This window comes from Balaenoptera borealis (assembly GCF_965194805.1).
Source record: "Balaenoptera borealis genome assembly, chromosome: 9".
NCBI classification, from domain to species: Eukaryota; Metazoa; Chordata; class Mammalia; order Artiodactyla; family Balaenopteridae; genus Balaenoptera; species Balaenoptera borealis.
This window is the reverse complement of record NC_138873.1, coordinates 28,660,675-28,687,635: the sequence shown is the minus strand read 5'-3', so window position 1 is coordinate 28,687,635 and position 26,961 is coordinate 28,660,675. Positions and strand designations below refer to the sequence as shown.

Here is a 26,961-nt window from a genome sequence, read left to right as displayed (position 1 = left end):
ACTTCCCTGGTGCCAATGTAGGGGACATGGGTTCGAGCCCTGGTCCGGGAAGATCCCACATGCCGCGGAGCAACTAAGCCTGTGAGCCACAACTACTGAGCCTGTGAGCCACAACTACTGAAGCCTGCGCACCTAGAGCCCACACTCCACAACATGAGAAGCCACCGCAATGAGAAGCCCCCGCACCACAATGAAGAGCAGCCCCCACTCGCCGCGACTAGAGAAAAGCCCACACGCAGCAACGAAGACCCAACACAGCCAAAAATAAACAAACTAATTAATTAATTTAAAAAAAAATCAAATATGTCCTGCAAATCAAAACTACAATGAGGTATCACCTCACACCGGTCAGAATGGCCATCATCAAAAAGTCTACAAACAGTAAAAGCTGGAGAGGGTGTGGAGAAAAGGGAACCCTCTTGCACTGTTGGTGGGAATGTAAATGGGCGCAGCCACTATGCAGAACAGTATGCAGTTTCCTTAAAAACCTAAAAATAGGGACTTCCCTGGTGGTCCAGTGGTTAAGACTCTGCGTTTCCATTCCAGGGGGCACAGGTTGGATCCCTGGTCGGGGAACTAAGATCCCTGCATGCCATGTAGTGGGGAATCCAGCAATCCTACTCCTGGGCATATATCTGGAGAAAACTATAATTTGAAAAGATACATGCACCCCAATGTTCATAGCAGCACTATTTACAATAGCCAAGACATAGAAGCAACCTAAATGTCCATCAACAGATGAATGGATAAAGAAGATGTGGTATATATACACAATGGAATATTACTCAGTCATAAAAAAGAATGAAATAATGTCATTTGCAGCAACATGGATGGACCTAGAGATTACCATATTAAGTAAAGTAAGTCAGACAGAGAAAGACAAATATCATATGATACTGCTTTTATGTGGAATCTTAAAAAAGGATACAAATGAACTTATTTATAAAACAGAAATAGACTCAAAGAAATAGAAAACAAACTTATGGTTACCAAAGGGGAAACAAGGAGGAGGGATAAATTAAGAGTTTGATATTAAAATATACACATTACTATATACGGAGTAGACAACCAACAAGGACCTACTATAAAGCACAGGGAGCTATATTCAATTATCTTGTTAACCAGTGATGGAAAAGAATCTAAAAAAGTATATATAACTGAATCACTTTGCTGTACACATGAAACTAACACAACATTGTAAATCACCTGTATTTCAATAAAAAATTTTTAAAAATCACATGTGTCCTCTAAGATAAGAATTATCACTTCAGATTAATTTATTTAGTCAACCATCAGGGTTAAGAATGGGACATAGGATAGATGGCTTTTGATGGCTGACTAGGTCAAGTGAGAACCATGGCATAACACATTAAATCCCTATGGAGGGACAGGGTCTAAAGGAAAATCACAGAAATAAAACTCGGCATTTAGGCTTTGCCTCTAGAGTGAGATAAATCACAAGAAAGAAAAACCAGTACTTTGAGTCAGAAATAGGAGAGGCCTTACTTCCTGTCTTGGGCCACAGCTTCTATGCTCTGCTTCCACTTAGAGCGATAATTCTCATTCAAGACATGTATCTGATAAAACCATGTGTTTGGATTTCCTGAAATTTCTCTGACTCTGAATATGGACTTGTTCAAAAACTTCCACGCCCCATCTGCACTCATGAATGGGCAGTTCCCATGAGGCTGGCAGAGGGGACATGGGGAGCTGCCTGATGCCTGCCCACAGCTGCCAGATGTGACACAAGTGGCAGGTGGAGATTTATCCTCACAGAGTTGTACACACCACTGAATTCACCTTTTAATTTATTGCCTGCAGCAAAATAGAATGAAATAAGAGCTAATAAAATAACCCAGTTGGCCAGAAATTGTTCTCCATCCTACTTCTTCCGAGTACTCTAAACCAAGGTGAATCATCCCAGCATCTACCAGATGTCGGAGGTGGTTAGCCATGCTGTAAGTCTCTGGGCTCCCTCCCTCCCGCCCTCTCCTCCTCCCCTTCTGTTTTCTTCCCCTTCCTTCTTTCCCTTCTCTTCTTCCTTTCCTCCCATCCTTCCCTCTCCTCCTGCTTTCCTTCCTTTCATTTCCTTCCATCCTTCATTCATTCAAAAAATCCTTTCTGAGGGCTTACCCCGGGTCAGATGCTGCAAAGAAGAATGAGACAGATCGTGGTACAGAACCCCTTTTCTTCACACACACACACACACACACACACACACACACACACCACACACAAACACACACACACATAAACACACACACACACACACACACACACACACACACACACACACACACACACACCCCTATCTGGGGATGCACCCGGCAGCTCCTCAGAATGAGATGGAGGTTGGCTTTTGTCACATTGCACTTAGTGGTGAGGCATACCTGATGCATGCTAACGGCCGAGACAGGATGGGACAGCGAAGGCGACTGATAGAAGATCTGCGTTTGACTCCTGGCTCTGCCTTTGACTCTGAATGACCTTGCCCAGGGATCTGGGCTGTAAGATCCTAGATGCCTTCTCAAGTCCTCTCATTTTCCTCAACTGATTATAAGATCTGAAAGATCTGAAGTGTTCAGGGATAATAATGAGGAACCTGGTCTTTCAAGGTCAGAAATGTTAAAATGAAAGCAATTTTTAAAAATCTGACTTTTTGAAACCCTTGTTTATCAGGGAATAGATGATAAATGTAAGCAATTCCTATTTCCACTAACGTAAAATATTCAAATTGCTTTTCGGGGTCAGGCCTTTGCAGCAGCAATGCGAACGAGAGGGAGGCTGTTGAGCGAATCACAAAAAATTTCTGCAGAGAAGCAGCGCCACCTGCTGGCATTCCATGGTGCTGCATGTGGTAAGTATAAACCATGAGGACTCGTCAGTCTGGGGTTTCACTGAATACAGAATCAGGAGCATTAGTCTTAATCAGAAGATGAAACTTTAAACTTTGACAAGACCATCAGACTGTGGAAAGATTTCTCTACAGGTTAATTTTAGCCATGTCTTAGATTTACTTTTGTATCAAACTGTTCATCCATGCTATACATCTTTCTTTATAAATCAGCCTCAATAATACATACTAATAAAAGCCACTTAGTCAAAATCAGTTATTTTGAGTATATAGCTAGGTTGAAAGGTCTAAATTGTTCTTTAGTTCAGAGTCCATTAATCTATCAACCAACTCGTCAGCTCTCCAAATCTCCCTCCAACTCTAGAATTTAGCCACATGGAGAGTTCTATTACACACAGGGCACTTTCTATATTGAGGGAAATATACAGTGTACGATGCATTCCTGGTCTCTCATTGTGGAGAATTAGCATGAAAATATACAAACATAAATAGCAACTATAAAAAGTAAATAATCAGGCTAATCAACAAATAAAGTGTGTCCCAGAGTGGAATGGCCCTCACTGCTTTGAGAACCAGGGCTTCAGGCAGGGGGCCAGAAAGGGTTTTATGGAGAAAGGGTTTCTTGAGTTGCATCTGGAAAAATTACTAGGATTCGGATAACAGTCAGGGATGTTGGAAAAACTAGTGCAACACAAAAAATGGAGGCAGAAAACATGTTAAAAGTTTTTTATTAAAAAAAAAAAATGAAACGCAAGGCGTTTGATAAACACCAGGAAGATCTACTTAACCTGAGTAAGACTTTTTAGGAGAATAGTGTGAGATAAGGCAGGAAAGGGAAGTTGAGACATGATTAGATGATTTCGTAAATGCAAGAATAAGGAGTTTGAGCTTGTTCCTGTAAGCCATCAAAAAGCACTGAAGATTTCTGGGAAGGAAAATAAAATGATCAGAACTGGGTTTTAAGATGATTTACCTGACAATGAGATAGATACAGGATGAAATGACTCTAAGATGTGAAAAAATGCCCTGAATGTGTAAAAGACACAGAAGTGAAAAAGAAGGGGTTTTTTAAGATCACAAATGTTTACACAAAAGCAGAAGAGGGGGACTTCCCTGGTGGCGCAGTGGTTAGGAATCCGCCTGCCAGTGCAGGGGACACGGGTTCGAGCCCTCGTCCGGGAAGATCCCACATGCCACGGAGCAACCAAGCCCGTGCGCCGCAACTACTGAGCCTGCGCTCTAGAGCCCGCGAGCCACAACTACTGAGCCCGAGTGCCACAACTTCTGAAGCCCACGCGCCTAGAGCCCGTAGTCTGCAACAAGAGAAGCCACCCAACGTGAAGCCCGCGAACCGCAATGAAGAGTAGCCCCCGCTCGCCACAACTAGAGAAAGCCTGCACACAGCAACAAAGACCCAAGGCAGCCAAAAATTTTAAAAAAATAAATAAATTTAATTAAAAAAAAAAAAAAGCAGAAGAGGAATCTGACTCTGCAATGCTTTTCTGAATCAATGAATATATAATAACTTAAAATAATTCTGAATATTAAACCAAGGGGAGGCCCACTATACAGGAAGAAAAAAAGAAAAAGGACCCCCTCCACCACTGCCAAAAAGAAGCTGCTGTAGAGGGAAGAAAGTGATCCTGACCCAAAGCCTGAGGGAGACAATAAGAGTGTTAAGGCCCCAGAGACTTCTAGATTAATAAGAACTGAGAACAGAATTCTTTAGACATTGCCTACACATTCTAGACAATACATAAGTAATGAATGAACTGATTGGTTAACTGTTTAATATGCTTTTATTATAGAGGCCTGGGCAGGAAGGAAACAGACATCACCTCCTTCACAATGCAGGTGACAATTTGAGCGACATCCACATAATTAGCTTTCCAATTTCAGTGTCGTGTCCAATGACGTGAGCTCTGCTGTGCCAGGTGGACCATTCGGAGGTCTGTGCCCACACAGAGGCAGACATTGGATCTCACTCTCATACCCCCCAACACCCATTCTTTTCCCTAAGGCTGGATTAGAGCAATCATTCCGGATTGTCTATTTTGTCAATGTCCTGAAAACGAGGGACCAGCGCTGTAAGCACATTGCTCTAGAAGGGCCCTACCCATCACAGCAGTGAACAGGAGAGAATGTCTTCCTGCTTCAGTTCGTAGAACAGAGTATGTGGTTGTATTCAGCTTGGGTCTGGGCTGGACTCATGGCCGAGATTCTTCATTAGATACTCAAGTGAGCAAGGTCACTTCCAATCTGTCTGTGCACTTGGTTGTGCTGAACCTCAGTATGGCATATTTTTTATATTACTCCCTAGAGACTTTTACCTTTTTAATAGCGTTTCAGCCCCCCACCTAGCACTGGACCTAGTACCTGGTAAATATTTCATAAATATTTAGTGGATGAATAAGTAAGTGAATGAACTTTTAAAATTTAAATTCTGTCAGCAAATATATTTACCCTTCATCTCAATTTCCAAACATCTAAGAATCTGACAAGCTTACTCTACCAGCTAGGAATGCTTTTGGCAGCAAGTAACAGAAAAATTCATGCACAAAAAATGTAAACAAATAAGGTTTTGTTTTTTTTTTTTTTCTTGTGTAATGAGGAATCTGGAAGTGGGCAGTCTGGACTCATGCTGCTGTTCAGTGACATCATCGGGGACCATGTTTCCTTCCATCTTTCCAGACCTATCTTCCTCACCTTATTTGTTTTCATCCTCGTGCTGTTTGTCTCTTGGTCTCCAGTGCCTATTGCACCTACAGACATCACATCCACATTCTAGGCAAGAACAAGGGAAAGCAAAATTTTCCCAGAAGCGTCACCTTGCAGACTTCCCTTTGCATCTTATTGGCCAAAACTGGATCACACAGTCATCCCTGGACCAAGAGGAATAATTGGTTTAGAATACTCACAATTCATTCCGAGGTATTAAGAGTAGGCCCTATCCTTTCTGAAATCAAAGGACTTCTACTACTACCCAAACAAATTTGGGTTCTGTTAACAGAGAAGGAGGGGTATGGATACTGGGTCAACAAAGAGAAGTGCCTGTCACTCATGCCTTCCACCATGTATATTCGGATAAGCAAGTGTTTGTACGACTTTTCCAAGGTCATCAAAGTCACGAAAGTCATGCTATTAGTCTAGAATTTAATTGTAGACCCTGAAAATGACTTGTTTTTATGCCCAATGGGGTCATTTATTTTCTATCATGAATCTGGAACAGGAATTTAAGAGAACCTTAAAATGTATAAATGTTCCAATTTAGGATTTTAAGTCTGCCTACTTTGACATCCCACCAACACCCAATCGTTTTCATTGCTTCCTTTTATGTTCTAGATCTGACTCCCCATAAAAATACAAGTTTGTGTAGGGCAATGATCATGTCTTATCCATGCCCGGTTCACCAAAACCTAGCACAGCAGTTGGCATGAGCTCAATGAATATTTATTTTAAAAATGAAAGTGTAGGTTAGTGATGGATTAGACAGAGTATTATAAAATGAACGTTCTATTTCCATTAGAAAATTTATTTTGGAAATAAATTTTTGGTGCAGCTAAAATTTCAGCAGGTTGATTTTCCTCTTGTGTATATCCTTTATTGAAACAATACTTGTAGTGAGTACTTAAGAGTCAATTTACCTGTATATCCATACAATCAAATAGGATTTATTTAGCAGTTTAAAAAAAAAGAAAGAAAAAAGAACAAACTACAGAAATATACTGTGGCATGGATGAATGACAAAATCATTATGTTCAATTAAAAAAGCCAGGAACAAGAGACCACATGTTATGTGATTCTATTTATATGAAATATCTAGAAAAGGCAAAGATATAAAGACAAAAGGTAGATTCCTGGTTGCTGGGGGGAAAGGGGGAAATGGAGATTAGCAGTAAATGTGTATTACAAAAATGATGAAAATGTTCTAAAAGCAGATTTTTGCTGATGGTTGTACAACTGGGTAAATTTACTTTTAAAAAATCACCTGAAAGGGGTAAACTATATGCTATGCAAAATAAGCCCTGATCATGTATTTTAAGTCAATTTAGGTCTCTGGAAGTTTTTCAGCATTAACAAGGAGGAACACATTTCTGCATGAAGTTCCAAGTAAACATGAACTTCTGCCATTGGGCAGGGCAGGTTTTAAATGCAGAGAGCATAGCTGCATTTGAGAAGCACATTACCCCACAGATAAATCTTCAAATGGACCCTCCACCATACCTAGATTGAAATTTCCAGCTCCAGCATTGGCAAAACTATAAAGACATTGTCTCCACTAGACCCACATAAAATGCTCTCTGGGTCTCTGTGCCCTCCCTGACCACAGACCTTGCCATGAGCACACCAACTGGATTCTGTGGTAGATTTGCTAGTTAATGCTGTGGGTCCCAAGGGAATGAGAGACACACAGTTCTAACTAATACTGACTCAAGGTGTCCGCAACAAAAAACACAAAAAAGCAAAAAGAAACAACAAAAAAGACAATAAAAACAGATCTTTTACTCTGTCCACTGTGATTACTTCTTAGCATAACTCTTACTTGCTATTTGTTAGTGTGCTTGAAAGCCTCTCCCTCTCTCTCTTTCATTTCCTCTCTTTTCCCACTTTGAGTTCTATTATAAGGACTCCATTCCGTTATGCTTTGTACATGCCCTGCCTCTCTTGGGAGACAGAAAAGCTTCAGGAAGGGAAAACAGGGGAGGAAAACCCCAAACCATCAGGCCACCAAAAATGTAGACATAGTGTTGTTAAAAACACTATGCTTTTCAACAAAAGATGCTTGAAAAGCATAGGATGCTTTTCAAACATATTTCCTTTGTAGGACATATAGTTTATGTGCAGGTTTTCACCCTTTTAAATAAGGCTGTAGGAAGCAGCATGTAGCTAAATCATTGTGCATATTTAAGATATTTTCTGTAATCAACTCCTAAAAGTGTTATTGCTGATTCAAATTTGTGCACATATGTATACAGATTGAAAAATTACGCTCTAAAAACTTTGTTCCAATTAACCCTTAGCAGTATATGAGAGTGCTTGATTCCTTAGTCATTGGCTATTGTCCTTTTTAAAAATCTCCATTAGTCTGATAGGTAGCAAATTGTATTCCTTGTTTAAATTTGCATATCTATAAGTATTCATGCAGTTGGATGATTTTTCTATTTTTATTAGCCATGGTGTTCTGCTCTCATTAGCTCTTGGTGTTTAAATTCACAGTTCAGTTAAACTCTTTGAGAAGAAAGCCTTAGCCCATCTTCAGCTTTCCCAGTGGTTAAGGCTCAAAGCAAACTATGAACCCAAGTACCAGCCGGCAAAACCGACTCCAGCGTTGGATTTCAGGCCAGGAGCCTGCAGTTCTGGATCGCTCTCCACCACTTTCAAGCACTTGACCAACTCTTGAAGCATAATAGATTTCTTGGTTACAGATAATTTAATCAAAAAACTTCAAAGAGTTCTCTGTGTTACCTCTGAGGAGACAGATAAGCTCAGAGGTCTTGGAGGATGTAATCAGATCAGTACAGCCCTATTGAACTAAGAATCAGGCTTGCAATAGAATCTTTGCAAGATAAATTTAAATAACAATAAACTCTTCAGTGTAAAGTTAAAGAGAATGAGAGCCCAGCTCACCTCTGCACAGTCCTCAGGGTCCCATTGTCATTGATTAGTAATTCCCTTCCTTCCTGCCTGCCTGCCTTCCTGCCTTTAGCTCCTCCTATTTGGGAATACCTGTACAAGGTCTTTGAAATTTCAAAACAAAGAAAGTAAGTAATAGACTCTGTTCCAAAGGTATGCATAGGACACACATTCAGAAAATAATTTTTGAATTAGGGGTTTTTTTTTTTTGAAAGGAAAAATCTTTTACTGTTTTGACACCTTTGTTTACTACAGCCTAGTAAAAGAAAGATTCCCAAAGGTGAGCTATTCATGCTTAAATTTTTGTAGAGGTGAAAGTAGCAAATGTTATTTTAAAAAGTTAAGCAATATAAAATTGTGTAAAGCAGATAGTAAAAGTGGCCCCGTGCACGCATAATACCACCGAAAAGAAGCCACAGATGTTTCACTCCCCAGAATAACAGTGTGAATGTGCCCTTGCGGACATTTTCCCATGTCCATGCATATTTGTAACATATAAGTAGCAAGATGCTGCATGAGTCTTCTCCCTTAGTCTTGAAATTTTGGCTAAAGTTCCAAAGCTGAGGCCGGTAGTCTCAACATAGCTTCATGTTGTAAACACAGTGCCAAGGAGCTGTCCCAACTCCCTTCAGCCTTATAAAGGTTGGCCAAAGTGATCCCTGACCCTCACCCCACTGCCCCATCCATCCTCCAGAAGCAGAAGGTCAGTCTCATGGAAAGAGAAAGGGAGCCATCCAGGTGGTGGATAAGGTTATACCCAATTAGGGTGGGTCCTTAATCCAGTATGACTGGTGTTCTTATGAGAAGAGGAGAAAAGACACAGAAATGCAGGGGAGTGATGGGGTTCAGGACAGCTCACCCCAAGAGGTGCGACTCTGGCATGCGCATTTCAAGCTGAAAACAATAGAGACACAAAAGACTCAGGAAGAACCTTTGAACTTCCCTCTAACTGCCTAAAAGAATGTAAGACAGGAGGCCTGTCCCAGGAAGGAGCTATCACCTTGCATAGCTACAGTAAAGATTAGGTGTGGTGAACAGGGAGGAACCTACCAGAGCCCATTTGATCCAAGTCCTCTCTGTGTCCCATTGTCTTTGGATGGCCCAGCAAACATTTGTTTTGTTCCCTGTGAATTTGAGGTTCTTGATGTCTCATCACAGAAAGAATTCAGTGAGAGACAAAGCTATAGGTAAGAAGTGGATTTATTTAGAGAGAAACACAGTACAGACAGAGTGTGGACAATCTCAGAAGGTGAGAAAGCCTCAAAGTATGGCGTGGTTAGTTTCTATGGGCTGGGTAATTTCATAGGCTAATGAGTGGGAGGATTATTCCAATTATTTCAGGGGAGGGGCAGGGATTTCCCGGAATTGGGCCACTGCCCACTTTCTGACATTTTATGGTTGGCCTCAGAACTGTCATGGCGCTGGTGGGTGTGTCATTTAGCATGTTAGTGTATTATAATGAGCACATAAGGAGGCTCAAGGTCTACTGGAAGTTGAATTTTCCACCATCTTGGACCCAATTGGTTCTAACCAGTCTTTGCCATGTCCTATGGCTCTGTCATTCTTTTAAAGGTTATGCCCTGCCCCCTTCCCTCCTGTTTCAGTTTACCAAACATTAACTCTGCTTATCTTCCTGTGAATGACCTTGCTTCCTCTTAAAGCCTCAGACCTCTGCCTCCTTCTCCTTCGTTCAGAATATGTACTTCACCTTACCTTGATGTCTTTGGAATTCTTCCTATGTATGTGAATTCCTCGTGCACACATAATCAATTCAATTTTGTCCTATTAATCTGCCTTATGTCATTTTAATTGCCAGAAAAGAACAAAGATGGGAAAGAGGAGGTTACCCCTCCCCCCATAAGAGAATGCCACATGGTAACAGAGGCAGAGATTGGAGTGATACATCTGCAAGCCAAAGAATGTCAAGATGACCAGAAACTAAGAGAAAGGCATGGAATAGATTCTTCCCTAGAGCCTTCACAGAGAGCATGCCCTGCTGACACCTTGATTTTGGACTTCTAGCCTCCAGAACTATGAGAGAATAAATCTCTATTGTTTTAAGCCACCTCATTTGTGATGCTTTGTTAGGGCAGGCTTGGAAAACTAATACTGAGGCCAATTGATGTGTGGTCAAGAAGAGGGAGGGATCAAAGATGACCTAGATATGCCTGGCGTGGGCCACTGGGTAGATGCTAGTGCTATAAGCAGATAGGTAGGGGATCCCCCGAGAGAGAAAACCAGGCATGGCTTTCTTGACATAAGAGAAGCCATTTTTGACCTAAGCCATTTTGTGATCTAAGCCTGGCCAAAATGCATGTCCTTGAACAGGTCTCAGTAATTAATGATCTTAAGAGAACAAAAGAATGCAGGAACAAATGACTGTTATCAGGCAAGAGAAGTAACAATAGCAAAGGTAACATATCATCGTAAAGACTCCCAGGTCCATTTCAATGGTAAAGATTAGCCTGAAGCACTCAACCACCAGACCAACTGGAACCTAAGGGATGATGATGTTGACCTTTTCTGACCCTCAGTGACATCAATCAACTAAAGCGTGGACTCTGTCGACCTTTGCTCCAATTCTATGCTGAATTCTCCTCTGCTCAAACCCCATCATGAATATGCATACACCACCCAAGTCCCTTCATGAATATGCATGTACCCTTAGCTTAAAACGTCCCCAATTTTGCTGTTTGGGGAAACACAGCTTTGGGAAAGATCCCAGTGTTCTTACTTGTTGCAAGTAATAAATCCTTCCTTCTCCCGATCTTTGGTTTGGCTGTGTCTTTTGGCTCAAAACCCACCAAAAGGTGAACCCAGTTTTCCAGTCACAAGGCCATGAACTGTAATAATGGATATAGAAGATACACAAGGAGGGGCAGTTGAGTTGGGGCAGGGCACGAGTAATGAGTTCGGTGTCTGACATGGTAAGTCACAACCTCACGGTCCACCTATTTGGATATGTCCAGTCAGTGTTTAGAAGGCGAAGCTAAGCAGATCAAAAAGTACCTGGAGGTACAGGTGATGCCTTGGGAGATGTCAACTTCGTTTGAAAAGTGTCCATATTCAAACTGGAAAGCCTTCATTCTCTCAAATTGACAGACTCTGCTCTGTGATAGAAACATTAATTTCCTGGCAGATTTATACCCAGAACCAATCTGGTGAGTTCTGAGAACTAGATTTATTTCCCACCCACCAAGGATCCTCATCTTGAGCTGATAACTCTAGAGCTGACATGGGTCTGCTCTGGCTCCCTCCACCCTACCCCCTACCCCCTGTGTGATGCAGGCAGCCCAGCAACCCAGAATGTGTGAAACTCACTGCGGGAAGGGCGGGAGGCGGGGAGAGGGGTGCCCTGTCCCTGACTAGAGGGCAGCCCTGGCCAGGATGCTTAACTCTCAGAACCCCATTCACAGTGAGAAACCACAGTGGGACGATACATAAAGGAGAGTGAGAACTGAAGTAACCTCACAGTCAGCAAAAGCAGTTTATTTTACAGAGGAGGAAAATCAGACCCAGAAAAGTTCAGTGGTTTACTCAAGGTCACGAACAATTGGGGTTCAGGGCTGAAACCGGAAAGTGCTCTTTTCATTACAGCATTTCTAAGGTCTCTTTTAGCCTTTAAACCCTATGCTTTATAAAAAGTTTATAAATAGAATGGGGGTGCTAGAAGTTTCTAAATAGCACCACACACCAAACACTGCTATTTATAAGAGAGAACTAATTGGAATTCATCAATCTCACAATTCAGTCTCACATTAATTTTGTGCATTGGAGCGAAACTTGTATGGCAGTTCATTTGAATGCAGGTCGGTCAATCAGATTGCGCCTTCAGATCTTCAAGAACGTTCAAGAGGTCTGTCAAAATCCTTTCATGCATGTGGGATTTTCACTGATGTTCCCTGCGACCCAGCAATTGGGTTGGTTAAAAATTTTCCCTAACATGCCCCACTCCAGCTCAAAAAAGGAAAACAAACGTGGTGACAGCAGCCTTGCCCTAATCTCAGTATCTGGAAATTGTGAAAAGTAGCAACTGATGGCTCTCCTGGGTGAGGTATTCCCTGAAAAAGGGCTCCCCTCGGGCCAAATCAAGGCAGGCTCCCGGGGCTGAGCTGAACTTGGAGTGTGTCTGACAAATGAAGGGTGGGGTCTACAGAGGAGCAGGCGGCGGGTGCATTCTCCTGCCAGCTTCCACCTCCAGAGGGAATCACAGGCCAAGACTCAGCTGCTGCTGGAAGCTGCCAGCTATAGAGCAGTGAATCTTCCAGAGGGCAAGAGAGAGGAAGGCAGAGAGGATGTCCCTCTCCCTGACCCCATCTCTTTTTCTCTCTTACTCTTGTCTCTGTCTTGGGCCGTCCAATTTCCCCTCCTTCCCTTTTCTTTGTCTTCATTCTTATTCTTCCTTCTCTGCTCCTCTTTCTCCTTCTTTTTACATTTTCCCCCTTTACCATGTCTCTTCCCCCAAATCCTCTACTCCAACCCTGATCTATTACTGGATACATAGAAATGAAGTCACTTTCAATCAATATAAGTCAATAACTTCAATGCCTTAAAAAGACGAGTTTTATGGTAATAAGTAGGGTCTGTTCTTTCCTCCAAAAAGGCTGCAGTGAGTACAAACGGTCATGGACTGGCCACCATGGAATCAGAGATCACCAGCCCGAAGAGGACACACCAAGCGCCAGAGAGGCAACACCATCTTGATTCCCTGGCTGCCTGGATGGCCAAGCATCAAAATCTTCAAAAGTTAATATGGATTCCGGGCTCCATTTCTTTTTTTTCTTTTTTTTTTAAATTAATTAATTTATTTATTTTCGGCTGTGTTGGGTCTTCGTTTCTGTGTGAGGGCTTTCTCCAGTTGCGGCAAGCGGGGGCCACTCTTCATCACGGTGCGCGGGCCTCTCACTGTCGCGGCCTCTCTTGTTGCGGAGCACAGGCTCCAGACGCGCAGGCTCAGCAGTTGTGGCTCACGGGCTTAGTTGCTCCGCGGCATGTGGGATCCTCCCAGACCAGGGCTCGAACCCGTGTCCCCTGCATTGGCAGGCAGATTCTCAACCACTGCACCACCAGAGAAGCCCCTTGCTCCATTTCTTAACTGAGATGGTAAACTGGACATACATAGGAACTACCCCTTCTACTCCCACCATATAGAACAGGTAGAAATACTGGATAAGACATATATATTCATATATACATACATATACATATATATATATATAATTTGCTATATAACATATGTATATGCTGTATAATACAGCCAGATTCAAAAGAAAGAAATAAAATCTTGAGGATAAGACCTCTAAGGACAAAGCTGTGAGAAGGTGTTTGAGCCCAGTAGCCCTCGTGTGTTTTGGGAGGAGCTATGTGTCTCAGAACTGTTGCTCTAGAGTTCTAACCTCAAGCCCCTACTCAGCAGGTGGTTGGAACTGCGTGAGGCCAAGGGTGAAAAAGCCAAGTGCCATCCCTGGTGAGTGACCAGAAAATTATACCCCAGAGTTGTAAAGCTGATAGCATTTCTTCCAATCACCTTTGAGGCTGATCAAACCATAACTCTAATAACGGGCCCTCCCTGAAAGTTTTAATCTGTGCAGATGACAGAACCAGAAGAATCTTGCAGTGAAACCTGCTTTAATTCTGTATTTTGCATCTCATGTCAGCAAATAAGCAGTTATCACAGAAATAGGCCATTGATATCTAAAGCCAAATCTTCGGAATGCCTGGCATCAATCATTCTTTTGTTTGCCCAAACCCTGTACCAGACATAGGTCAGATGTATCCAACAGGCACCCGTTACTGGGTTTTATGAATGTTAATTAACAGCTTCATTGTTGGCAGGCCATCTAGAGACACTCAGCTGGAAAGACGGGCTGCTCCACTGAAGCTGTGGATGTACCTGGCCTCCCATGGAGGCTGTAAGTCTTAATGGAGTAGCAGCATGGTGGGGTGATTCAGGCCCATGTCGATTTTGCAGCATGCCTATGAACGGCTGTCTCCTGTCCTGCTCTTATTTTGATTCTAACCCTTTCCATCCGCCTGGGAGGGTCACCTTCCAAATACTAACCTAAGGAAGTGGTGGTCACCACTTACCACCCAGGTCACCGAAATATGAATTTACAACAGGGTTTTCCATGCCCTCGGGTAGTAATGCCTACATGTGTGTAGAATTTTATTAGTTTACAAAATACTTTCACAGGATAACCCAGTTCCTCTGAGATAGAACATGGGGTCCTGGTTTCTAACCACAAATGAGAAAAAGAGGTCAAGGAGGTTTGGTGACTTGCTCACTGATGAGCTGGGCTTAGGTCCAGGTTTCTGGTTCACCGCACCAGTGCCCAGGTGGCTTTTCCTTCCAATGACCATGACCTTCTATTATCCCTCTCTTGACACATTGCCTTTAGCTATCCCATACCTTTTTCTTTTTATTGTGGTAAAATATACATGACATAAAATTTACCATTTTATCCATTTTTAAGTGTATAGTGTAGTGATATTAAGTACATTTGCCTTGTTGCGCAAACATCAGTACCATCCACCTCCAGAACTTTTTTCTCATCCCAAACGGAAACTCCATACCCATTAAACAATACCTCCCCAATTCCTGGTAACCACTGTTCCACTTTCTGTCTTTTTTTGTTTGGCCTTGCCATGCAGCATGCGGGATCTTAGTTCCCCCACCAGGGATCAAACCCGTGCCCCCTGCAATGGAAGCGTGGAGTCTTAACTGCTGGACCACCAGGGCAGGCCCACCACTGTTCTACTTTCTGTCTCTATGAATTTGATTACTCTAGGTACCTCATATAAGTGAAAGCCTACACTATGTGCCCTTTTGCATCTGGCTTATTTCAATTTGCATCATGTTTTCAAGGTTCATCCATACAGTAGCAATGATCAGAATTTCATCATTTTTAACACTCAATAACATTGCATTGTATGTATACACCACATTTTGTTTATTTATTTGTCTGTTGAAGGTGCCCTGAACTCTCATCTCCTTCTTTGGGAAATAACACTTCCGTTATTTTTTAAGAAATTAGCTCTGCCCATTGGATAACGTCTGGTGGAAGTATTGATTACGATGTTCTGGACTGAAAGCAACCCAAGAAGCTGCTCTCTCCTAGAATTTGAAACCCAAGCAACATGATAAAAAGAATAAAAATGGAATAGGCTTAAAAAACACAGCCATAACCAGGTAAGACTGAGTAGTAGTTTTGGCTACATAGAGATGTGCCAGTTTTTATTAATTCCCAAGCCTGGTCTTCTAGCCTTCCCTTTGATTATGTGAATTACACCACAGCCAATAGTAGATTCTGTTGCTGGAAACCAAAGAACTCTAACATTCATCAAAACCGAATGAGGGGTACCCCACTTCCACAGCCTCCATTCTAGTGATGGGCATGACCTATGGTCATCTTAAAGAATGTATTCAATGTTTATTTTTATATTATTTATCTACATACATATGGGTGGACAGGATACAGAGTGCAGGGGGTAGGGAGAAGGAAAAATAAAAGTTTGTTGGCATCTATTTGCCCTATAAGTGAACTTGAATTTCCTTAAAGAAACTACTTATCTTCACTTTTGCTTATTTTTAGGTCAAACCTGGGCCTAATGTATAAGGACTTACTTAATTGTCAGTACTCAGAGTCTTTATAACTTCCTGCAACTGGTCTCCCCAAATTCATTGGGAGTCTTTGAAATGTGTTTACAGAATAACCTACTTTCATAAGCTCTCTACAGTACCGAATACCAACAGTCATACTCCTGTTTTCACCTACAAAAATAAGTCCCATTTCTCTCAAAATACTCATTCATTCAACAAATAATTAGTAAACACCTGAAATATACCAGGAACGAGTCTAGGTTCTAGGGACCCATTAGCCAACAGGACGGACATGCTCTCTGTCCTGATGAAGTTGTTTTCTAGTGGGAGAGACACAAGGTAATTAAATAATCAGGCAAACTATGTAAAATTCTAACTCAACTTGGAAGGAGGATGTTGCCCAGCCAGGGATGCAGAAAAGGCTTCCCTGAGAAACGGTGATTGAAATGAGTTTTAAAAGCTAAGTAGAATAGGTAGGAGTGACTGAAGTGGATGGTGGGAGCCTGAGGGGGGAAGGGTTTGACAGAAGAACAGACAGCACAGGCAACTGTTCTATGGTTGAAGATGGCCTGGCACCTCTGTCTCATGAAATTTCAATCCTTCCATTCTTATTTCACCTAATAGTTTTCAAGTGGATTTTCTTTTGTAAGTGCTATAATATACTGTATCTAATGTTGAACTCACAATAGCTCTGTTAGACTGAGAAGAATCAGGCTTGGGCTTGGTCCCAGCTTCTGCAGCTGTTTCTCGCTCCACCTCTTTCCATCTTCCACACACACCATCCACTTGAACTTCATACACAGGCTCAGCAGCCCTGCCAGACTGAGCATCGCCTGGGCTGGGAAACAAGGGATCAAAGGAGCTCCAGGCTCAAGTCAATATGAAGTCTGGTCTAACCCCGACCTTGCGCCTTAGTTCTCATAACCGAGTCCCTAAGATAAGACTATTTTACCTGTAGGACTAGTGACATCTCCCCCCTGGATAACCGTCCTGTTGCTGGCATTACTGTCTAGCACCGGGGTTCTGTCTTGCTTTTTCCTACCTCCCTCCTGGGGATCAGAGCCCCACCCCTGAATTCCAGCAGAGCCTTCTGTCTACAGCCACATCGCCTGAGACCAGCCCTGCTTGCCAGAGTTTGGGAAACTCTGCCTCTCTTCCTTCCTATTGTAATGTCTGCCCTTCTTCTTCCAGCTGTTTGCAGTGACCGCTCCCTAGTGGTCATTGCCTCAACGGTGCTCTCGCTTCCTGCCTCAGCTCTGCTGGGCAGGCCCTCCAGCACCTGGCCCACTTCGTTGGGGACATCCAGTGCAGGGTCCTAGCTCTTTCTAGACTCCTACAGCTCACCAGGCCGTGCCCCAGCCATACCAGACCCTGCGCTGAGCCATACAGCAAAACCACCTCTTCTTACCTTACTAGTCCAAGCTCTTCTCACTCCCTCCGTTCAAGTCCTATAACCAGTAAATAAAACTATGTTAACTGGCATTTGTGAACTCCAATTCAGATGTAAAAAATAATTCATGATCAGAGAGGCATTTTCTTTTCGTTGCTTGAGGACCACCATCATCCTCAGCGTGTACTTCCTCGGCTGGTCAAGAAACATTCATAATGTAGCCATTTTCACCCGATGAAACTCACACTGTTTACAGATTGACAGAGACCATAAACCATAAATCAAGTGGCCAGGATCCATGATGATTAGATCAGGGTATACAGATAGATCTGACGGAATCTCACTCACTTCCCCTCCCAGAGGTCCTCCAGGATTCTTGTGGGGAAAGGCTACACGTGGTTGCAGGGGTCACCTAGCTCTCCCGCCCCAGGGCCCTCAAGACAGCAGAGAAATGAAAAGCATCACCTCTTCCCAATACAGAGCAGCTCTGTGCAGGGAAACAGCCAGCCCCAAAGGAGCCCATATTTCCCCAGCCACCTTCCATCCCTGCACCAGGAGGGGACTTCAGTGCACATCAGCTCATGCGCCAGGTCAATGCCAAGGACGACCAGCCAGGCTGGACTTTTTTTTCTGTTCCTGCTCTTTGGCACAATTTGAAGCTAAGACGAGTGTCTCCTCGTCTGTCCCCATTCCCTGCCACGGACCAAAACAAAACCACTCAGCCATTTCCTTAAAAACTGCACAGGTTGCAGAGAGGCTACTCTCAAAAACTGCACCAGGGAACATTAGTTGTCATGCCACCTCACATGCTGTCTCAAGAATCTGTAACCTAATACAAATCCCCATAATCTCAACGCTTCATCTTACTTAGCGACACTCAGTGACAGAAATGCGTGTACAGGTTGCAGGGGAGCCCGTGATACGAGCTCTGAGCACAGGCTGTTCCGACCGTATCTGAGAAATACCTAAGGGTGGAGAATGTTTGATGAGGCAGATATTAAAAAAAAAAAAAATTCCAGAGACCGGCACACAAATAAAATTACTCTATAAAACATACCAAAAATAAAAAATGAAAAGAACGAGGTGTTCCACATCCCCACTCCCAGGTGAGGTGCCCACACAGGCATCACACACACCAAGGCAGTTGCCACTGCAGGCCCTCTGTCTGGTTCTACAGAGAAGGTTTAATAATGTTTGTAGAAGGAGTCATCCCAACCTCCTCAGCTTTGGTGAGCACATGTCACCAGGATGAGAAAACAAACAATTATTATTCTGTTGTTTTTGTTGGCTGCCCGGCTTGCAGGATCTCAGTTCCTCAACCAAGGATTGAACCCGGGCCATGGCAGTGAAAGGCCAGAATCCTAACCTCTAGGCCACCAGGGAACTCCCAGATAAATTATGTCCCAACACAGTGAAGCTCTGAAAGCAAATGAAGCTGAGTGCTGTGGTCCCAGGTCTCCCACCACAGTTACGAAATGCAATTCATTAATGTCATTCCCACTGAGGAGGATTTGAGGTTGGGGATAACTAGTTCAACTCCAGATTCTATTCTTCCCATTACCTTCAAGTCATTTGCCAGTCACTTCAGCACTGCCCAGACCTTGGTAAATGAACCCCCTCTGAGCCGGCCATGGGTCAGGCAGCCTCTCAGTATCTTCCATCCATCGTAAGGCAGAGCGAGCTAAGTGGGACTCAATGACTGAATAAGGTCAAATAGGATTGAGGCACGGTGTGCCCTTAAATCTGGCCAGTTCCAATATGTACATCATTTCACAGCTCCAACAGAGGGAGGTGGGTATAGAAATATTTGCATTTTAAAGTCCCATGCTAACATCATTAAGGTAAACCCTGCTAGAGAAATGTAACAGTTTGCGAACTTAGGCTTCAAAGGATTTGAGAAGTTGTTAAAAGAAAGAAAGTTTTTCTTACAAAACATGCGTTTTTAGGGACGCGATTATTTAATTCAGGAAATCTCCATTCAGTTAAAAAAAATCAGGTCAAGAATAAATATCCAAATGGGGGAAATTCCACACCATAAAATAAACATCGAACAGGCCAAGCAAAGTTTAACAGGAGATCAGAAATTCCTGGAGGAAAGGAAATGAGGATGTGAAAAATCATCGTGAACCAAATAGCTCCCCAGAAGACAGTGAGTGTCCCCAAATTAAACAGAGACTCCCAGGACCAGAATGCATTGCTTCAGTTAACCTACCTCGGAGGATCTGGCTTCTTTTAAGGAAACTCACACTGAACACAATTCACTCACAGTTACCTCAGCCTGGGCAAAGGGATAAAAGAGATGTCTGTTTAGAAACAATCCTCTTTTGCAAGAGCCACTAAATTCACCAATTCCTGAAGAATGGAATCATCCTCTAGAAAAGAATAACATGATCACAATAATGTTTTACTAAAACTGTCTCCATGCTCATAAATGCATTTCCTTTTCTAGCATTTCAGTATCCCACCCGTTAACTAAATCCTGTGCTTTTCCAGACTTTCCTGACCATTTCCTATGAGGAAAATACCACCTTGTGATAATTTCCACCTTGTTTTGTATTTTATTTACTTATATGAGTTTGCGTTATTTAATTTTGTTTTTATTCTTTAGTCATCTTTTTTCATTCTCCCTCACTTAAAAGCTCTGTGAAGCAAAAGACTCAGAATCTGGTCTTCTTTTTGTGTTTCATTGTATGACCCTACAAATACAAAGGGTGTTCGAAATATTCTCATTGAATATTGAAAATATAACATACTAAAAATCAAACCCTTGATGAAATCTCTGTTCTAAGTTATTACTGAAAAGATTCATTTCAGATACAAAATCTTGAGAAAACTATGAAAAATGTCCACTTCCACTTCACACTCATGACCTGGACTTCCTGTCTACTTTACCATAACAGACTAGTAGTTAGACTTGGTAAAGTCCTCGTGGGTTAGTTCAACTCCTTTTTTCATAGACCGTCTTAAAATGATGATTCTACCCACTGGCACTCACCTTTTTCATTTCTGTCCTCGAATAAGCCTGGAACCCAGAAATACAGAATCCGTACTAGCCCTTGCGTATTCTCCTTGTTCGTATGCAGCTCTCTGAGTACACAGGGCCTTGAAAACCCTATGTTTAAAAATCCCAATTACTCACAGCATCCACATCACTTGCCCTCCAACTGGGCACGTTTTTTCCCCCAGAATATTCTCATCCAAGTGTAACATCTGAATATTGTTTCACTTAGACTGCAACGGGCATTGTTTTCTTTAAGAGATGGGAAATATATAAAATAAAGGGGATCAGTAATATGCCACCCCAAAATATACCATTTTGGTATAAGGATTATTTTGAACTGAAAGCAAAATATCTACCAAAAAACAGGGCATAAATTCCCCTTGTGCAGGCGTCCCCCACCCTCTCCCCCACCAGAAAGGGAACAACCTTTATCACCAGAGATGGAGGCATCACCTAGGTGAGTCTGCATAAACAAATCTTATTAAATAACCCTTATCTAGCATCAGTTTTCCCCAAATACTTACCTTCCCACAATTTACCCTCCCTAGAAGCCCTAACCCTCTTTCCTTCACTTAGTCCCTTCTCCACAATCTATTGCCCTTTGTTAAAATGGTATATAAGCCCTTCCTGAGTGGTCTGAGGGCTCTGGCTCCACTCCCCACCACTTGGGCCACCAACCTTCTGCCAAGAACAAGCATCAGGTTGTCTGATGGGCCAGGACGCCTGGCTTCTGTATTCTTGTTTGTGGGATGAATGCACCTACCCAGAAATAAGTAAAGACTAGCCTAATTATTACGACTTGGTTTCAGTCTCATCGTAAATAGTATGTTATTTCTCCAGAACACAAGACAGTTCATACAGTCATACAGTGATTTTTATTTTTACTAAATTTAGTACAGGAAACTTGTATTCAGTCTCCACTCTGTCAAAGGCACCAGGGACTTCCCTGGCAGTCCAGTGGTTAAAACTCTGTGCTTCCACTGCAGGGGTCTGGGAACTAAGATCCCGCATGCCCCGTGCCACAGCAAAAAAAAAAAAAAAAAAAATCCTGGCATGCATCTAATATAAAAAGTAATCCCTGCCTTCTGGGAGCTTACAGTCTGTGGACAATAGAAGAGTGTTGAAATTCATCTTCAGAGCACTGTGTGGGAAGCCTAGAGATGAGACACGTATGTTTCAAAATATACAAATGATGACAAAAGGGAAAACAGGACTGGGCCACCTTCAGATCCTTCAGAGCTTGAAAATTAAATGTTGCTTTCTGTATGGTTGACCTCCAAAGCAATCAAAATAGGATATACAAATCTATCTATTGCTGCCAAGGTTTAAATCATTTTTCCAAAAGGGGTTGGTGAAGACAGAAGGAGATTTCTTCTCTGATGAAGGAGAGGTGAATGACAGGGAGAGTGTGTTGAACAGTCTGAAGTAATTACAGCATTTATTTAGGTTTCTGGAGCTATCTGGGTTCTTGTGATAGATAGCAAAGCAAAATGAACAGTCAAAAGGCAGAAATAGCAAAGCTCATGTTATCACGCCACGGGATGTCATATTCTTTCTATAAACAATATAGGGCAAAGGTTCACGGAGAGTGAGAAGTCTGGCCTGGAGCAATGTTTTCAGTACTCATCATTTTTGACAGTTACAAGAAATCAAGGGAAGGGATTTTCTTGTCTAATTATTTCTAACCTTAAAGTTCAGGGAGTTCGTCTTTCTCAAGATTAGGATGCACTAAGACCATCCTGAGGAAAGGGTGCAGTGCATTCCTTGTGACCACTGTCCGGGAGCTGTGAACTCTCTCCCTTTATTTAGGCTAACAGAGGAAGGGCAGGAGAGGAGAGGAGAGGGCGGTCACAGCTCGGAGCAAGTGCTTCATAAGCGCTTTATGTCACCGCCACAGGGAACAGGGCAATATCCATCCTGATGATGGAACACAGTCTGACCACAGACCACTAACTCAGCCCAAGTCCCAGCCAGGGGCCATGGAATCCCAGGGAGTTATAAATAACCCCTTGGAACTGCCTTCTGGTGATTTATTACTGTTTAGTAGGAGAGTGCATTTCACCCAAGATACCTGAACTGAATGCAAAAAGGACTCCAGAAGCAGGTATTCTGCTCAACTTTAAATATCAGAGAAATAGTTCAAAAATCCCCCTGAAGAGATAAATATGCTGATCTTCAAGTTTTTACCCATCTTGATGATTCTTACACGCTCTGATTTCTCAAGGATGTTGCATGAAAATCAGATTTCTCCTATTTAGAAATTTGTGCGCCCCTGCTGCTTATTTCCCAGAGGGAGATCTTGTGATCTGATATGTGGACCCCTTGATGAGATGCTCCATGCTGCGGAGAGAGCGTTTGATGCCTGTGTGGGAATCCGCTTCCACACTGGCAACCGGCGCCTGTGAGCTCGTGCTGCCACAGAAGTTACTCCCCATCCTCACTCCTGCAGCTCATCTGCCCCTGACAGGGGCACCAGCCATGCTTAGAGTCCAGAAAGGGGCTCCCACCCTCCTTCACCGTTCATTATTTCTGAGATTGAAACATTCAGATGAAGTACTTCTTTTACATAAAAACTCAAACTGTAATTAAGAACCTTCCCCCCACCCCCCATATCTTATCCTCAGTGGAGATAGAGGTCAGCTGCTTACTATCTGTGGGAGGAATACCAAGATATTTACCAGGATTTGCAATTATTTCCATTGTCCTCAGAATACCTCTACCTCTTTGATACTTGTGTATTTCTGTACGTCCAGTTCCAACGAGAGGCTCTATTTGCTGTAAGATCTTTGGCAAGTCAGTTAATCCCTTTGTGCCTCGGCTGTCCATCTGGGAGTGGGAGGGAGCTGTACAGGGTGATCTCAAGATCCCTGGAGACTCTACCTGGTTATGATTCAGTGACTCCACCAGTCCTTACTATTCCAAGGAGTATTTTTCAAAGTTTTGTTAGAGAAACTGTTGAGTCACACTGGAATGGCAATTATCTGAGATTGGAGTATAATGATATCTCCTGAAATAAAGACTGGACTAAGGAATGTGGATGAGAAATGCAATGAGGTGTGGGATGCGAAAGCTTAATCAGAGCATGGAGAGGGCATATCCTGGGCCAACAGACAAGATCAGGCAAATTCCAGACGCTTAATGAATGGCCGGCTGCAATCAGAAATATGACTCTTCCCAGAAGAGCTACCTAGCATTTGTTTGGCAGAAGCCTCAGAGTAGTGACGCCAATGGTTTGCCCAGGCCCTGGGTGAGTCAGTACTGACTGCAGCGCTGACAAGTGTGGCAACAGAGACTAACAACGTGAACGCTTGGGACCGTTAGACTAATGAACACTGGGACATATTCCAGAAGGCTTGCTTTAGATACACATGAGCAAAATGTCTTCCTAAAAGTACACCTGGAAACGCTCATCTGCAAAGCCTGAAGTGAGGGGCTTATCACTGGGACAGCTTGGGGTGGATCCATCCACTGTTAATGGCGGTGACAGGAAGCTGCAAGCAGCTCCAAGAAAAGGACACCAGAAATTGCCAGGAGCTAAGCAAATCCAAAGCAAAGAAGGATCACAGGATTTGGAGATTTCTTTTAAAAGTCTGGGCTCAGGCTTAGGGGAGTACCCATTACAGACGGCCAGAAGGGCCTCTCACCCTCTCTGCGTGGGCAGGAGGGAAAGAACAGGTGAGGTGGGAGGAGGGGTCTCCTGGGTCTGCCTCTCTAGAACCTCCTGCTGGGCAGACCTGCAGCACTCAGGGCGCTGGAGGACATCTTCCAAGGTTAATTTAGGTAACTTTCCAAAATAGTTTGACTTTAAAAACTGAAAACCAGTAACAGGTATTCAGATATTCAAAATATATAAATATTAATTGCAGCATCAAGTAGTATGTAAGGCCCATAAAGATGGGAATGTGATTTTATGCTATCAAAAATATCCACCCCCCAAAAAATGATGGAAAAATGGATTCTTTTTACTTACACCCCTCTATTTTTCCAAGTCATGTCACATTTCAGTTTGCTTTGTCTTATCATGATATCTGAATATTTTTTATTTCCTTTATTCTAACGGATAGAAGAGCCATACATGTACCTTCTTACATATCTAAGATCTTCCAGATTATTCAACATGTTCTTCAATCACTACTTCCTGTCTTCCTTGTTCTAATTTGGGCCAATTGCCTTCTAGGCCTGATTAACAGCTGGTAACTGGAAACACCTTTTCATTTTATACCTCGGACAGTTCTGTTCATTGGATTCAGTTTTCCTTTTCCTGCACTACATCCCCAAGTCATTCCAGGATGAGTACATAGGACAAACTTTCTGAGTCATTGGATATCTTATTTTGTCTTAATTCTTGAGTAACAGTTTGCTGGCTATAATTGCTGGCAGAAGTTCAAAATAATTTTCCCTGAGAATTTTGAAGTCTTGCTCCACTGTCTTCTAGCATCTATATTATTAATCTTCTGGGGTTTTTTGTTTTTTGTTTTTTTGTAGGTATCCTGGTAATTCTCTCTGAAAGCTTTATACTAGGAATTTCAAATTTTCAACAGAATAGTTCTTGGCACATGGTGGATATTTTCCATCTGAAAATCTTTTTTAGGTCAGGAAAGTTATCTTTTCTAATTTATTTGATTATTCATTTTTGTTCTCTGATCTTGGATTAGTTACATGTGAATAGATTTCTAGATCTATCCTCCAACCCAACTTTTGGATACTTTCCTTTTCTGTCATTCTCTACATTCTGAGCTCTTTTCTCAACTTTATATTCCAGATTACTGATTTAGTTTTCAGCCATACCAATGGTTCAATTCCCCTGATTTTTAAAATGTATTTGGGGAATTTTTAATTTGTCATGGCTTCTTTCATGTTCCCTGCCTGCTCCTTTTTCATAGTAACCTCTTCTTTTGTGGGAACCCACTATTGCCTCAAACCTCTCTGAAGATGCTAGTTCACTTTTTCTTGTCTTCTTTCTTTTATCTGTTTCTCCTGTGGTCAGTCGCTCTTTCACACATCTTGACATTTCTCTTTTACCAAATATTTGATGACCCTTGATTGGTCAGTAATATTTTTTTAATAAGAAAGCATGTTGGTTGGTTATTATAGGTAGTTGGCAAAGTTATTCTTTGCAGTTTGGAAAAGCAGTTTACCCATAAGACCCATCACTGAGTGGGGGACTAACTGTACAGTTCCATGTGTGAGAGGGTCATAGACAGGCTTCTATTTAGGGTATTCGGACAGTTCAGCTTGTATCCTCATAACTACCGAAGTGAGGCGGACTTTATCACAGATGGTGAAACTCTTCGGTGGATCTCACCCTTAGGTGGAGTTGCCTTTCCTTCCGCCTCCTCTGAGTTGCATGCGAAGGGCCCGAGTTATCTCCCGCTTTGTGCCAACAGCCATACAGGAGGCCTTCCCCAGGAAGCTCTTCTACTCTGGTTTTTGAGCACTTTCTTTGTCTCTAGGAGGGGCAGATGCTGCAGCCAGCTGCTCCAGGGACCTGGGGAGTGGGGAGACACCTGCACCCGTGTTTCACAAAGTGTCTTCTAAGTCCTTCCACGCTGAAAGTGTAATCAGGTCCCACCCCAGACCTACTGAATCTGAGTCTGCATTTTAACAAGAGTCCTCGGTGAATCAGACAGAAGCACATCAAAATCTGAGAAGTGCTGCTCCGCAAGGTCCTTGTTCCTGCCCCTTCAGCTCCTGCTCTCCATCCCTGATGCCTGAGCCCAGGCCCTCGGAGGCTGGAGGGGCTCCACCTCTGCTCAGCACTCTCCTGGGCATGCCCCAGCTTGTCTTTCACATCAGCCACTCTCCCTTTTGGTATATAAGTATTTCCTACTTAGGAAATAGTATAGTAAACACCCAAGTGTCCATCATCCAGCTTAGAAATAAAATGTTACAAATATAGTTGAAACCCTTGTGACCATCTCTCCTGATTCTTTATTTCAGTTCTGAGCACAGTCCCATGGCCACAGAGGTACCGCTCTGGTGGGACTCTGTAGTGGGGTAGGCACAGACCCAAATGGCACTCTTAGCTGAGGTGGGGCCTGAGACAGTATGAGATGGCCAGGGACGGGTAAGGTCTTAGGACTAAACTCACCCACTTGGTTGGAATAGAACAGATGAGGAAAAATCTAACTGGGGCTCTAAGACATTGTAGCCGATGGTTTGAACAACTGAGAACTAAGGCAATGGTGAGTTGAGGGAGTACAGCATTTGGTCAAATCTGCATCCATGAGACTGACATGTGAGCCCAGAGGAGCTTCTAGAGACCCAAAGAGACACAGATACAAGGAAATGGCATCCAGAATGTGTCAGTAGGAAGCAGGCCCCTCCACAAGGCGGGATCCAGAGCCCAGGCAAGAAGTGACAAGAGCAGGGCTGACTCCAAATCCTGGAGAGAATAGTCTCCTGGCCAGAAAACCAGTGTGGTGGGAGATGGGTGTTCAGGCACTGGGAGCTAAGAGGTTCAGTTGCCAGAATTTGGAATC

General features: G+C 42.9%; 2 protein-coding genes across 2 annotated transcripts in view; one reads left to right on the top strand and one right to left on the bottom strand.

The window, feature by feature from the left end:
* Positions 1-2,755, bottom strand: part of LOC309635012 (uncharacterized protein) — a 375,467-nt gene extending 372,712 nt beyond the window's left edge. The window contains exon 1 of the mRNA XM_082405758.1: positions 2,391-2,755. The gene's annotated coding sequence lies outside the window, so the exon portion shown is untranslated. The remainder of the gene's footprint in view (positions 1-2,390) is intronic.
* Positions 62-25,724, top strand: LOC309635013 (uncharacterized protein). The gene is made up of 3 exons (XM_082405759.1): positions 62-1,958; positions 2,752-2,857; positions 10,305-25,724. Exons 1-3 carry the CDS (start codon positions 1,935-1,937, stop codon positions 10,508-10,510), a joined length of 336 nt encoding a protein of 111 aa, XP_082261885.1. The 5' UTR covers positions 62-1,934; the 3' UTR covers positions 10,511-25,724.
* Positions 25,725-26,961: the final 1,237 nt, after the last annotated feature.

What these genes read in the sequence shown, in the direction of transcription:
- LOC309635013 (XM_082405759.1), top strand. Translation starts at nt 1,935, where the DNA reads ATGTCGGAGGTGGTTAGCCATGCT. An exon ending in CGGAGGTGGTTAGCCATGCT is followed by an intron (nt 1,959 to 2,751) that starts GTAAGTCTCTGG and finishes TTTCGGGGTCAG; the next exon opens with GCCTTTGCAGCAGCAATGCG. An exon ending in ATTCCATGGTGCTGCATGTG is followed by an intron (nt 2,858 to 10,304) that starts GTAAGTATAAAC and finishes TTTAATTGCCAG; the next exon opens with AAAAGAACAAAGATGGGAAA.